This window comes from Triplophysa rosa, linkage group LG12 (assembly GCF_024868665.1).
Source record: "Triplophysa rosa linkage group LG12, Trosa_1v2, whole genome shotgun sequence".
In the NCBI taxonomy this organism is placed as follows: domain Eukaryota; kingdom Metazoa; phylum Chordata; class Actinopteri; order Cypriniformes; family Nemacheilidae; genus Triplophysa; species Triplophysa rosa.
The window spans coordinates 16278219-16291672 of record NC_079901.1 but is presented as its reverse complement, the minus strand read 5'-3'; the positions used below and the strand labels follow the sequence as shown (position 1 = coordinate 16291672).

General features: G+C 37.4%; 2 protein-coding genes across 3 annotated transcripts; both read right to left on the bottom strand.

Annotated features, from left to right (window-relative positions):
* Nucleotides 1-452: 452 nt before the first annotated feature.
* Nucleotides 453-7666, bottom strand: nutf2 (nuclear transport factor 2). The gene is made up of 5 exons (XM_057348560.1): nucleotides 7540-7666; nucleotides 5004-5125; nucleotides 4382-4453; nucleotides 3328-3426; nucleotides 453-1528 (listed from the first exon to the last, which is right to left on the bottom strand). Exons 2-5 carry the CDS (start codon nucleotides 5100-5102, stop codon nucleotides 1415-1417), a joined length of 384 nt encoding a protein of 127 aa, XP_057204543.1. The 5' UTR covers nucleotides 5103-5125; nucleotides 7540-7666; the 3' UTR covers nucleotides 453-1414.
* A 223-nt stretch (nucleotides 7667-7889) lies between these two features.
* Nucleotides 7890-12831, bottom strand: tsnaxip1 (translin-associated factor X interacting protein 1). 2 transcript variants are annotated; one of them, XM_057348103.1, is made up of 15 exons: nucleotides 12691-12831; nucleotides 12278-12383; nucleotides 12085-12178; nucleotides 11600-11796; nucleotides 11323-11458; nucleotides 10656-10825; nucleotides 10404-10475; nucleotides 10233-10323; nucleotides 10011-10132; nucleotides 9743-9871; nucleotides 9493-9651; nucleotides 9138-9247; nucleotides 8902-9025; nucleotides 8656-8780; nucleotides 7890-8521 (listed from the first exon to the last, which is right to left on the bottom strand). In XM_057348103.1, the coding sequence occupies exons 1-15, from the start codon at nucleotides 12738-12740 to the stop codon at nucleotides 8329-8331; spliced, it is 1878 nt and encodes a 625-aa protein (XP_057204086.1). In that variant the 5' UTR covers nucleotides 12741-12831; the 3' UTR covers nucleotides 7890-8328. The 2 variants fall into 2 exon arrangements, with proteins under 2 accessions (XP_057204086.1, XP_057204087.1); XM_057348104.1 differs by having other exon boundaries at nucleotides 7891-8521; nucleotides 8656-8762.
* Nucleotides 12832-13454: the final 623 nt, after the last annotated feature.

Sequence of the window (13454 nt, the reverse complement as noted above, 5' to 3'; positions counted from 1 at the left end):
ATGAATGAATTGTGAACGCAATAGAGTTTAAGAGAAAGCAACCACAAAAGCAGCTTGGAGACGTTAAGCAGGAGAACAAGTGGGTATACGACCACCAATATAGATCTTATGAAGTGGGCACACGGCCACTAATATAGATCTTATGAAGTGGGCACACAACAAGACCTTCATATTTTGTTGAGAGGATTTTCTAGTCCTAAGCAAGAAATAATTCTCCGTCAGTGTAAACATCTTGCGAAAATGAAGAGATCATCTCAAAAACTCAACTTTTTCATTTTTCAGGCATCTTTGAAGTTACCACTTCTTATACTAATAATGCCAAGAGTATCAATTCGGATGATACAGCAGGAAAACTTGTGCCACATTTACTTATAATCTTATACAGTTTCTCACATCCCATGAGGGATTTCTCAACTAAAAACATACATTTTTGTAAATCTAAAACTCCTTAATCTTGTTGAAACTTGCTTTATTGATGTGGTGTCACCAGAGGAACTTTATGCACATACTCTTTTCAACAAGAGCATTAATCGAAAATTCTGCTAATTGTAAAGTTACACTAAACATGACAAGTCGAAAATAACATGTAATCCACTGCTTATTTATACTGCTACTCATAATGTTTGTCAGGCACTGCCCCGCTCTAGCAGATGAGCAAACAGGTTTTAGTCAAAGACAGCTGCTTCAAGACAAACTGGCTTCTTGCAAAAATATTTTTTTAGTCAAATCCAATATGAAGTAGTATCATGAACAGGCAAGCACAGAAAAGGCAGACGCACAACCAAACAGGGCGATGAACAAGATGATGACATGGTTAAGAAAAAGTCAAAGGTTTTATTTTGTATCGTGGCTTGGAAATTATTGTCACAGAGAGCAGTGAGCATAAAGTGGGAAGCACACTGGTCTGAGGGGAGGGTGAAATTAGGGTGGTGTTCTTTGGATCACTAGAGCAACCTGACATCACATTGTATGGAGACTCCAATTTTTAAGAGGGTCAAAAAAGACTTGAACTTCAATGAGCATATTCTAAAAACAAGCTGATAACACACTTTGTACTAAAGCGATGACAACAAGACGTCTGTTATCTCACAGTCAAAATGAGCAACTAAAATTGTAAATATCAAGGTTAGGCTAATATGTTTTTGTCCTGGTCAGGGCATCCTCCAATATTTAAGCTCCCCATCATCATGCAGGTTGGCGAAGGAAAAGGGTCAGTTTGATGTACGTGTGGGCTTTCAGCAAAGAAACGTCAGTTCTGTAGTAGAGGCAGTACTGCATATGCCTGTGATTGACTGCTGTAATCCGGTGCTGTTTTTCTTGAGTGCGATGAACGAAGGGCCGATTGGCAGGTTCAGGCATCAACAGGGCAGAACCCCATCCTTCCCCCACTTCCCTCCTGCCAGCCATGGGGTATTCAACTAAAATTGTGCAGCGCCAGGCGGAACATGTCATTGGTGCAAACCCACGCATCATTAATGTTCTTCAGAATGAAGCTCTGATGGAATCCCATGATGGGGTCATCATCTGCCTACAAAAAACACACACAAAGAACAGACTAAAACCGGTGTGCAACAATCCTCTCATTTCATTACACGCATGCTATTTACTAATGTGACTCTTCAAAAAAAAAAGACCACTGATTCATCTTTTTTCTGTGCAGCATAACCCATGCCAGTTTGGGCTAAAGCTGGTCACTGGTAACACCCTAGAAAGAGATCTAAGATGCCATTAGATTACTGTACCAGTGTTTTTCACGTGTTCTGCACAGTAGGATTAGTAAGAATTTTCTAAGTCAATCCCTACTCATACATACAGTTTCAAAAAGTGAACTTTGTTTTATTTTTAACAGCAACACTGTGATCAAAGTAGCTGCGTCATGAGTTAATTTTTCTCCAAGACCATTTTATCTCACAACTACAATTTCAGTTGTATTCGGCAACATGAGGGTTTGCAATCATTGGTGATGCGGGGATAACCAGAGGCTCAAACTTAATTCTAACGTAATGCAAATGAGCAGCGATTGATGACACAGTGTAACAAATTTTTTTTTTTTAAGTTGTGTTTTGCTTTCACTTTTACTGTTTCTTTATGAAGTTTAACATGCTGAATAAGAAAATCACATTATTTTTTTAGCACTACGGTAGCCTACTTACAAAAAAAAACAAATATTTTTCACACATTTATACATTCCGGTATTATTACTATTATTAAGGTACTGGCATAGCACTGAGCTCAAAACAAGTTTAACATAACAGTTACTAAAAATGAGTCGTCAAAAACTTCAGAAGTGTACATTTAATTGTTTTTGTCTTTTATTACTAATACTGTCCCCACAAACCAAGTTCCAGACGTAGTCACCCATCATCGCTTCATCCCATCTTCCCTGTGCTACAGAAATTTCTAGAATTTTCTGACAGTAACAATTGGAAAATATTGTTTTAAATATGTGAACATTTTTGTTTATTTGCAATTTACCAAATATATCGTAATGATGTAAGCTCAAATTTTACTTGAGCTAAATATACTCTAACATGAAATAAATAAATAGCACAACAGAATTCTACAAGAACTATAAAAAATGTGTTACACTGTGTGATCAATGACGATACTGCAAATGTAGTTGTTTATAGGCAAGACAGAGAGGTTAATGTTAATGTAAGTAATTCCACTGTTATATATGTGTGGAAAACAGTGTAAGGTAAGCGTGAGTCTTCTTGCGATCAACAGTACAATGACCTAGTAGGCACACGCGATTTATATTCAGCCTCACACACCAGGCAAACCTGACACATCTGACATGTGTCAGGCATTCCCACCACACTAAATTCACAAATAAGTTGAATGTGCACACACAGCTTAAAGCTGTTGGTACAGTGGGCATTCAGTGAGCATGTGAACCCAAGCGGACTCTGGTCCTTACAAACATTAAGAGAACGAGGAAAGGCCATGTGACCACAAAGAGTCTTTAAACTCAAAGGTTGTGCAGGGCAAGCCTGAAGACTTCATTGGTGCAAACCCAGGCAGTGTTGAGACATTTCAACAGAAAGGTCTGATGGAAACCCAGCACCTGGTCATCGTCAGCCTTATAGACAAACACACACACTACAACTCTCAATACCTGTGCTTAGGAAAACTATTGCTATGCCCTACCATCCCATATAAGGTGGAACAAAAAGGCAATCAAGAAAGGTATAAACCATCTACAACCTCATTAGACTACTACGTATATGCAAATGGTGTTCACCTCAAGCAGTGCTGCAATGGCTCACTGGCAAAATAATATGAATTGACTAGACTGGAAAAATGAGATCTAAATAAAATACTTACTTTTAGTTGACCTACTACCATACTTAATATGCAGCTATCAGGGGTGGGCTGGTGGTCTTGTGCTGTTATGCTGTGGGCTATTTTTGTGAAGGGCAGGCTCTGGGAAAAAATAATTTCAGAAACACACAAATACTTTTACTGTTTAACTCTTACAACATGCAGTAATTAAACACATGCTTCTGTTTAAGACATGCCGGTAAATGAAACAAAAATACACTTGCTGGCAAACCTGTGGCAGCTTACACCGTGTCTACACCGGATGCGACAGGCGCAACATGACATGACAACCTGCTTGTTCTTAATGGGTTTGTCGTGTCACATCAAAATGTAAAATTATAATGGGTTCTAATGCGTTTCTAATGTATTTTGCCGTGTCGGTCGCTTGTGGTGTAGACACGGTGTTAGTTTGCATAATGTATGGTAATGAAAACAGAAATATCAATTAAATGTCTAAATGACTTGCATCATGCAGCACCAGAATTGCAGGCTGTAGAGGACTATTTTCTCTTATTTACTTTTGCATTTATTATTTGCATTTGTCTGTTTGCATGGTCTTTTGCATATTTATACCTCAAATTATGCACCTCTATTATACATCAAATCATTTTTTTTGTTTCTTCAGGCCATCGACTTTTACAAGTCAAGTGGCTTTTATTGTCATTTCAACAATATACAGTACAGTACACAGTGAAACGAAACAAGGACCAAGGTGCAATACATACATAAGACAATCACACAGACTACATAAAGTGCACATGTGCAAATACAACATTTAGTGTCGAAAAAACTGACATTTAGTGCAAACGTGACACAAATAAACCACAGTACACAGCGTTAAACATAAGAGTGCAAATAAGTAGTGAAACATTGTTCATGTAATAATACTACTGTACATGTAAACAACGTTCAATGAGGAACTAGCAGCAGTGAGTGAATAGGGCAGTTATTGCTGCAAATGTGCAAACAGGATGTTACAGTGTATATGCAAATTTATTTAATAGCACAGCCCCCCTCTCCAGATTGAATTTGTCTGTTGCCATTACAGGATACTTACGGAGAGCTTTTCGACAATTGCTGCTTTTCCCTGGAATTGCTGACCCTCCCACGTAAGGCATGACGCATCAATCTAGGAAGAAGGACAGCATGTAACTTAGATGAAATAAAGATGCCAACATCAAGGCACTAAAGAAATGTGGCCAGTCTTGACATATCAACAAGATGTATATAAGTCACACCTATCAGTCACATTCACTTCTGGGGATTTATGGCAATTCAGTAATATAAAGGACCAGAACTGACACATTCACTCTCATGTGAAGAAAAATTAGACATTCATTTTTTTAAATATATATTTGTTTGATGGATTTCCTCACCAAATATCCCACAGTGTAATAAAAATAATTAAGTATTATTTCATATAAAGTATATGTTCCTCCAACTGTTCCTTTAAAAATTAACAATGTATGAGCACTTAAGGCTCTTTTCTAAAGGTCCAGTATAGAGCCACATTTCTGGCCTGAAAAGAATCCTCTGTTGAACACACGACAAAACTTGTTTGTTACTGGCCATCTACATGTAGCATCACTCTGCAAGACATAAACCAGGGAATGGTTTGAACACTAAAATGACGGCAAGAAAGAACTATCCTGAACGAAAGGACTTCACACAATACTCACATATATCGATCCAAGTTGAGTCCTGTCTGTGTCAAACAGCTGATAGTAATGTTGCACAAAGCTGGATCCTATTTGTTCCCATATCGGCTTGTCTCCCATTCTGATTCACCCTGCTACAGGCACTGGTTAAAAGAGAATGACGCTTAAAGAGTACATTCCTCGAGATCATAAAAAATACATTTCATGAAGTGTTTAATTTTGCCGTGTTTGAATGTAAGCAATCTGCCAAGTTGTAAATCCGAAGGTGAACGAATAACAAAGTTATTAGCTTATAAAAAAGGTAATCGACTCTGAATCACGCGAACAAGCCATGACCTGTCCGAATCTTTAACCACAATGTACCTACGTCACTAGAAAAATCCCCGCCTACTGACTGCGAAAACTTAACCCTCTCCTCCCCAAACACTGTACTAGCTCGTTCGTGACGTGTGCATCATGTCTAAGAGAAGCTGTGTTCTATGTAGTGAAACTAAGTCAGTCTTATTTTCACTACCAAAGGAAGAACTTCTGAGGAAAAATGGTTACTATTTATTTTTCAAACGACACCAAAGGAGTATAAACCGAACGTTTTACTTTGCGCGCGTCATTTTACCGAAGATTGCTTCATCAATCTTGGCGCCTTTACTGCAGGATACATTAAACGTCTTTCCTTAAAAGATGTTGCAATACCAACTTTATTTGGACCTGTAAGCTCCACCGAATCACAACCTGTAAGTGTGACTCTTTATTTTTGTCTTTACTTAAAATTAAATTTGTGTGACGTTATCTCATGTCTGTGTTTAGCTAACGTTACCGTTATTTTTGGGGTTGTTACTGTTTGTTTACCTAACGTTAGCTATAAACTCGTTGCGCTAATGTAAGTGTTCAACCATATTAACTTGCAAAGTCTTTATTTCAAGAACTTCGTGGTGTACTATAGTTATAATAACATCTGAAGATACGAACACCGTACACTGTATGCCGTGATAACTAACTGTTACAAGAGAAGTGTCTAAAACAGTCCTTTTTCTTACTGGCATCTGTATAAGGATTAAAGAATGATTCGTCAGACTCGGGCTCGAACTGCTAAGGTAAAATCGACGCCATCTCTCTCTATACACTGTTAATATCCAACCACCTGCAAACCGTAATACAGCAGTAATGATAGGCGGTCCATTTGCGACACATGCTGAACGCGTTTGACCAATCACAGCAGACTAGACCATTTGACCAATCACAGCAGACTAGACCATTTGACCAATCACAGCAGACTAGACCATCTGACCAATCACAGCAGACTACACTATCTGACCAATCAGATCAGACTACGCTGGCGGAAAGGCGGAGATTACACAGATGAATCGCGGAACGAATCATTTGAGAGTCAGTCAAGAAGTAAGGTAATAAAAACTGCTTATTATTACGAAATAATAGTATTTTTACATCATGTATGTACATAAACTTGTTGTCGGACACTCCATAAACCAAAATAAGCCCTTAAAAATATTGAGGAATGTACTCTTTAATGTTCATGACAGAATGATGGCTGACAGCCACTGAAAAAGTACACTAAAACACTTGTAGATAAAATCTGCTGGAAATTTCATGTGTGAGCTTTCTGACAGCATATGCAAAAAGTAATATAACAAAGCACGAAGTTAAAGGGCAAATAAGGTCGAACCTAGCTAGCAAACTCCTTATATTCTGCTGAGGAACTCGAGGAATCTAACACTCGCGTGATCCACCCTTTCAAGCACCCATATACATTTGTCAGCAGCTTTGACCAGTTTATATATCGTGGAAGGGTGTCTTTCATTGCTGTATATCTTTTCTCCGAAGAAATACTCTTTCTTGCATACGGTCATTTGAGTGACAAGAATAAGTACGAGTCAATCAAAGAAAAAAAAAAAAACAGTGCATCCAATAATAAACTATGAAGTAAATCAGCTAACGTTAGCATTCTAAAGATTTCAGGGAGCCATGGTCTCTTATCCGAGTTAGTTTACAAGTCATAACTCTATACAAATGAAAACACAGCATAAAGGTTTTGAAATTGTGGTAAATCATTACCCTCACAATGCAAGATTTAAACAAGGAAACTGGTGAAATGAAGTTAACATGCTAAGATTACTGGCTAGCTTCCATTGGCCTTGCTTTCTGGTAGTGATTCATTTTAGCTTTAGCCGTAGACATGCTAACACTGACATGTCTGTCTACAACGAATTTACCGGCTAAAACCGTAAAGGAAAAGTTGTTTTTCACGCTGAAACGCCCTTTGAAATATACATATAGCTTTGGCGTTTTAATAATGACACCGAAAGCGCTGTCCTTCCCTTCTAAAAATATCACAAGAGCCATTTGAGCTGCGTGCAGGCGCTAGACTCTCGTGCGGCCCGTACACGCTCCTGTCCTACAACATAGGCGTGTCCTACTAGCTAGCACTTCAGATTATTCTTCGCTTCTGTCCTCCTTTATTGCATAAAGTAGTTATAAAGCAGTTATATGCAGCGCAGATAGAATGTTAGCGCTTATGTGTTATTCGAGGCCAGTGTCTTACCTCCGTGAGCCCTAAACCGAATCCCCGGTTCCAGTTATGGCGATTCCAACGCGCGGTGAACAGAAGTTGAGCGGCCCCCTCGGAAAGAGCATGCGCAGTGCGCATACACACGGGTTTGAATTTTGCTTTGACAATCAGTCAACAGATTGTGCGTGTAAACAGTTCCAAAACTAGAAATAGTGCTTCAAGCAGCAGGTGAATCCAAGAATAGTACGCTTCGCATGCTCACAACTATAATCCCACGGAAAAGCGTATTTAAGCAATGATTCAAGCATTTGCAACCTGTTCGAAATCAACATCAGTGACTACATGCGGTTTTTCAGTTTTTTTTGTTATTTCTGGTTTATTTGTTTATTTCAAGGGGTCCTACAAAAGAAAGCAAGCATCTTATTTGTATTTATCACATATTGAATTAAAATGTAACCATCATAACCTAATGTCAAAAAACAATACACATGACAGATAAATAAATAAATACAAATGTACAATTTATTTACATAAATAATGATCAAGTAATCTGTAGGTAGACATTACACATTAACTGTAAAAATCATTGTAATAAAAAGATACGACTCCAAATATGATAAGTGGATTGTCTTTTCTTAATAAAAAAATCAATTATCTGTTAAAATATTCAAAAGGTTTTTAGTTAGGTTAAAATAATCTATAATGTTATAATATAATAAAATGTTAGCCTTAATATGTAATTGTTTCTATGTCATTTATGTAATTATATAATGCATAATAGACTGCTATAAATACATCACAGTGCAAGAACATCAATGGTGTTTATTTTGGCCCTGCTCTTTTCACATCAGCCACCGAGAGACGCTGTAGCACAACCTCTGTGTTCACATCCAGATCTTGTAATTCCCACACCTTTGTCTGAAAAGCTACACTAAGGTTCCGGTCAAGTGATGCAGAATCCAGGGAGGGATCAATGGTTATGAATACAGTCCTTAGGTCCTCTGCATTCACCGTCCTATTTTGATGGCATAAAAAACAGGACAGACTTTAATTACTTTCACAATTGCCTTTATGGCACCATAAACCGGATTATTTGAAAATGTGATTTGTAATTAGTAGAATTTTGAAAACAGTGGATCATTAACTCACCCTTTTCCCTCTAGTTGTATCCTCAGCTCACTGACATATTGGAGTCTTTCAGCAGTAGCCTGTTGTTTGACTAGACTCAGGAATTCTTTATGCTTTCCATCTGTGTCCTGGATTGGGAACAACATCTATGCATCCATTGGCAATCATTTTGTGTTTTCAGATAAAAATAATGCTGCTTAACTATGCATACTGTTCAATATGTAATGTTTTTTGCCTGATGTATTCATCCAAAATTTTGGAACTGACCTCTGTAAAAAGTGTCTGATAAGCTATGCGTTCACCATTACTCTCTAGCTCTGTATGAGCCGCTGCCAACAGCTCCTGTATGGCCTGATCTGACTTCAGGGGTAAAGCTTTCCTCAATGCGTCACTAAAAATCAGCATACATATTACAATAATCACACTTTATCTCAAACCATTATAGTACTACCATTACTGTGAAAATATTAAAACCATCTCTGACATACAGATTTTTTGCTCACCTAAATTCTGAAACAGTTAGTAATCCACATTCTTTTATGTCACTTTGAATTACAACCTTGAGCAAGTGAGACATCAGCTGTGTCTGTCCATGGTAGAGGCTCTCATCCACCTGCCACCAACATTACACTCATCAACAATACACACAGCAAATATAATACAGCATAATGTAATATAAAATTAAAATACAGTGATCTCATTAAAATGAGGTTTTGGCTATAAGGCCCTTTTACATACAACAGTCCAATTAAATATCAAAAACTTGCAAAATCTAGATTTAGATGCTCAACACTGCTATAAACTGTTGTCACATGAGGCTACTTTACAGCATTATATTTATATAGATTAGGCACAAACCTTCCCAGTCAGAATATCATTGAAAAGACAAATGAGATCATCACTGAGATTGTTTTTGATGATTTCAATTAAGCTGTAAACCCACTGTCCTGCCTTCTCCTTAAATTGGTCCACAAGATAGCTGTGCAGAAACACCTTCAGGTCTCTACAGTCATCATTCTACATTGAAGAAAAAAGGAAATATAATTATGAACACCAACGTAAGGATGTATTTTGCTGACAAATCAAAGAGGATGATGGTGTGGTATACATTCTCATTCTCTGCAGTTTTCTCCCTCCAGATATCTTTTATAATTCTGACCACATCAGCTTTTCTCAGCTTAAGATCCTTAAACGTCCCCTCGTAACGTAAATAAATGGGGACATCACTGGAGAAGCCCTACAGAAACAACTTGAGTTTAACTTACTAATGTTGATGCTATCACAACAAGCATAATGTAAATCAGTATTTGTAAGTATACATCATTTAAATGTTTAGACATTTAAATTGTTGTTGATTTAATGTTGTGAACCCTTACTAGTCCATTAAAGAACTGGTCTGGGACCTGACTATTCATCTCCTGCAGCAAGATCTCCAACTTCTTTTGGCTGGATTGCCTTTCAAAGAGTTCTGTGTGGCGCTCATTGCCCCCAAGTATGTCTTTAACACATATTATACAAAATTACATCTGCTCAACTATGCTATATAAATACGAAAACTGGCTTATGTAAGGTTCTTCCAAAAAAGAAGATACTGATACCTGAACATAGTTCCCAGTTTGGTCTGGGAGTTGTAGCAGTGTGATTCTCATTTGAGCCAGGTTGCAGCAAGGACTGATTAGAATTTACTGACTGTTGGTTACAATAATGTTGAATAAGCAGATAAATGCAAACCGCCCATTTGAATTTATTATTATTATACTGTAAACCACCTGTCGGTGAACTTCAAGAAGTGTGTCATATTCTGTCTTCATCAGATCAAAGTCTGCCTGAAAGGTTTCCAGCTGCAACAAAGGTTTATATCAAATATTAACCGTGAGGTCTTTAATGTGTTAGCCTACATAATAAATAAAATATAGAACAATTGCTCTGGTTATGATCTTTGAGTAAGTTAAGTCTACTGGGTTTTTAAGTGAATGTTGGAAATTGAAGAGAAAATGGAATCATAAAGTTATTTCTTTAACCTTCCTTAGAGTCTCCTCATGGAAGCCATTCAGGCTCTCCCAGTCTCGACGGGAGACAACATCACTATATTCTGCTTGCAGTCGGTTAAGCTCAACCTGTGCTTTGGTAAGATCCTCCCTACACACTTGTAAAGCCATCTTCACCATCACAGGATCCTCAGCTTCCATATCTGGAGGAACAAGCAAAGCCTCCATCAAGCAAAGCTTGACTGCCTCAGAACAAAGAAATGTTCTACACCTTTTTTCTCACTACTCAACCTACTCTACTTCCTTACTTTTCTGAGGGCATTCTTCAAAAACAAGGTTTTTGGGCATCAATGAATAATTTCTTTTCCCTCTAGAATTAAATCCAATAAAATAAATACCAAGACAAAGGTCTAAAAAAGTCTGATCTTTTCTAACCAGAGAAACTATTCAGGTTGTATTACAGGCCCTAGGTTGTTCTTGTCTTGACTACTGGTACTCGCTTCCAATGTATTAAATCAAACCTCTAGTTTTCAACCTCATGTCTCATAATAGATGTCCACATGTTTGTAACTTGTGTAATCTTTGGATAAAAATATAAAATGTAAATAATAATGAGGTAACTTTACTTTGCACAAAGATTTTTTTCCTGTCCATGTTTAATTGTTTCATGAATAATCGCTCTACCATTGCTATTCATTACCTTCCTTTTTGTCATCATCTTCAACATCTTGACTAGAGTGCATTGTGCTGATTTTAAGGATCAGCAGCTTTCGTGCATCACGTTCCTCCCTGTATAACTCATACTGGATGGCCAAGTCCTTTTTCAGATGATCAACCTGTTAAAGGCATAAGATACAACACCTCCTATGTTACACAGATTCAAAGCAAGCTAGGCTTATATGAATAATGCAAGGTAGCCAGATCTCCACAACATTCAGATACACATTAGATACAATAACGGTAAAAATCAGCTCCACCTGAATCTGCAGGGCAGACTGTTGCTCATTCATTCTCTCAATGATGCACTGCAGACGCTGACACTCCTGCTTTAGAGCTCTGATCTCATCCCTCTCTTGTACCATCAGATCAAGAACCCTCTTCTCACATTGTTCTGAGACAAGCACTAGTTTCTCTCGCAGTGGTAGCAGATCCCTGATTTGTTCACGTTGGCTTGCTGGGGAAGACATTAACACTACTGTAGTAATCTCAACTAATGACGCACGCCTAGAGTTCTATTTTCATTTGATTTTACATGTCCTAAATGAGGAATATTTTAAGAATTCATTTTTCTATATTTTACTTCTGCTATGGATTATATAAGGGATGGTTTCGAAACATGAAAAAACTAGTGAAAATTACAAGCAAAACTGAAACCTGTCTGTTAATGTAGCTACATCGAAACTAGAGGTTAAAGATCAGGGTAGAATGCACAAAGGTTCCCTCACACAAAAAAAGTACATACCTAATGTGATGTCATACTCTTTTTTGATGGCAGAGAAAATAGGCTTGTAAGTTTTGAACTCATCAATTAAATACCCAAAGACCTCCTGGTAAACCTTCATGACACGGGGAAATAAAGAGGCAGCAAAATTACTTTGATTGTTAAAAAAGACAAGGACTTAATAATATAATAAAGCGCAATAAGGGGTTTAAACCTGAAGTCTGAGCTGTTGGATTTTTGGATCGTGTATGTCTAAACCTTCCAATTCCCTTTTGAGATAACATTCCAGGTGCTCCAAGAAACGAGGCCTGGTAAGAGATCTTAAATATATATTAAATATTCAGTTAGTAGAACCAAAACATATTTGTTCAGATTCAGAACACTTCAATGCTGCTGTATCTGACAACCTTTCATTCTCATGACTTCTTATTTCTCTCTGTTTTTGAGCAGCTTGAAAGGTAGCTTCCCGTTATACAAATAATGCTAAAATGTTAAAACAGTTTATGAATACATTATTTATCAATTTACTGACTTGTTACTATTGACGTCTACCATGTTTGGTTTAAAGGCAGCTAGTTGGTGTACTGAATAACATCAATAACAATTTAAAACAAACATATAGCTTGCCTTTCAGAATGTGACGTCGGTGGTATCTTAAATTCTTTCCGTACTGACATTTTGGATGATTTTAGAGTATGGTAATCTAAGCATATAACAGTAAAGTTCTCATCTTCCGTTTAACTGAAGCTCAAACAGCGTGGTAATGTTGTTGTTTGAGGGGCGGTTGCTATGGTATCATAGGACCCCAGAAAAGACCTCTCCTTTGTAGGTGTCCATAGCGCGCCGTTATGGAAAATAACGTAGCTGGTGGCCTTCAAACTAAATATGTCGTAAGGAATGGAGTGATATATGTAAATAGATATGAATGGCTCTTAATAAATATGTTAAGTATTATATATTATAAAGTCTTTGGTGGGAAGTAGCGGTGGTCTTTTTTTCTCTCTCGGCAATAATTAAATGGCTGCTGGATTACACCACAGAGGCTCTTGTTTTTCAAAACCCATCTGTTTTTTAGACAGTAGAAATCCTCAAGGGTGCTCAACAAACATGGAACAAAATGTTGTTGAACTTGATCAGTGACTGTAGGGTTAGAAGTGTGTAACTGTGACCTGGCATCAACGTGGTGTCACTACTTATAAACTGCGATAAACGCCTATGTCACATTTTGTTTTATGTAAGTTAAACAACCGGTGTCAATAAATATTGAATTAAATAACCCAATGCTTTAGCTGTATAGACCTAGAAAAATAGGGCTTTCATGAAATCTCAGTGTGATACAATTATATTTAATTACAGCAAACATGTATTGACGTGATGTTTCAGCACGCGTT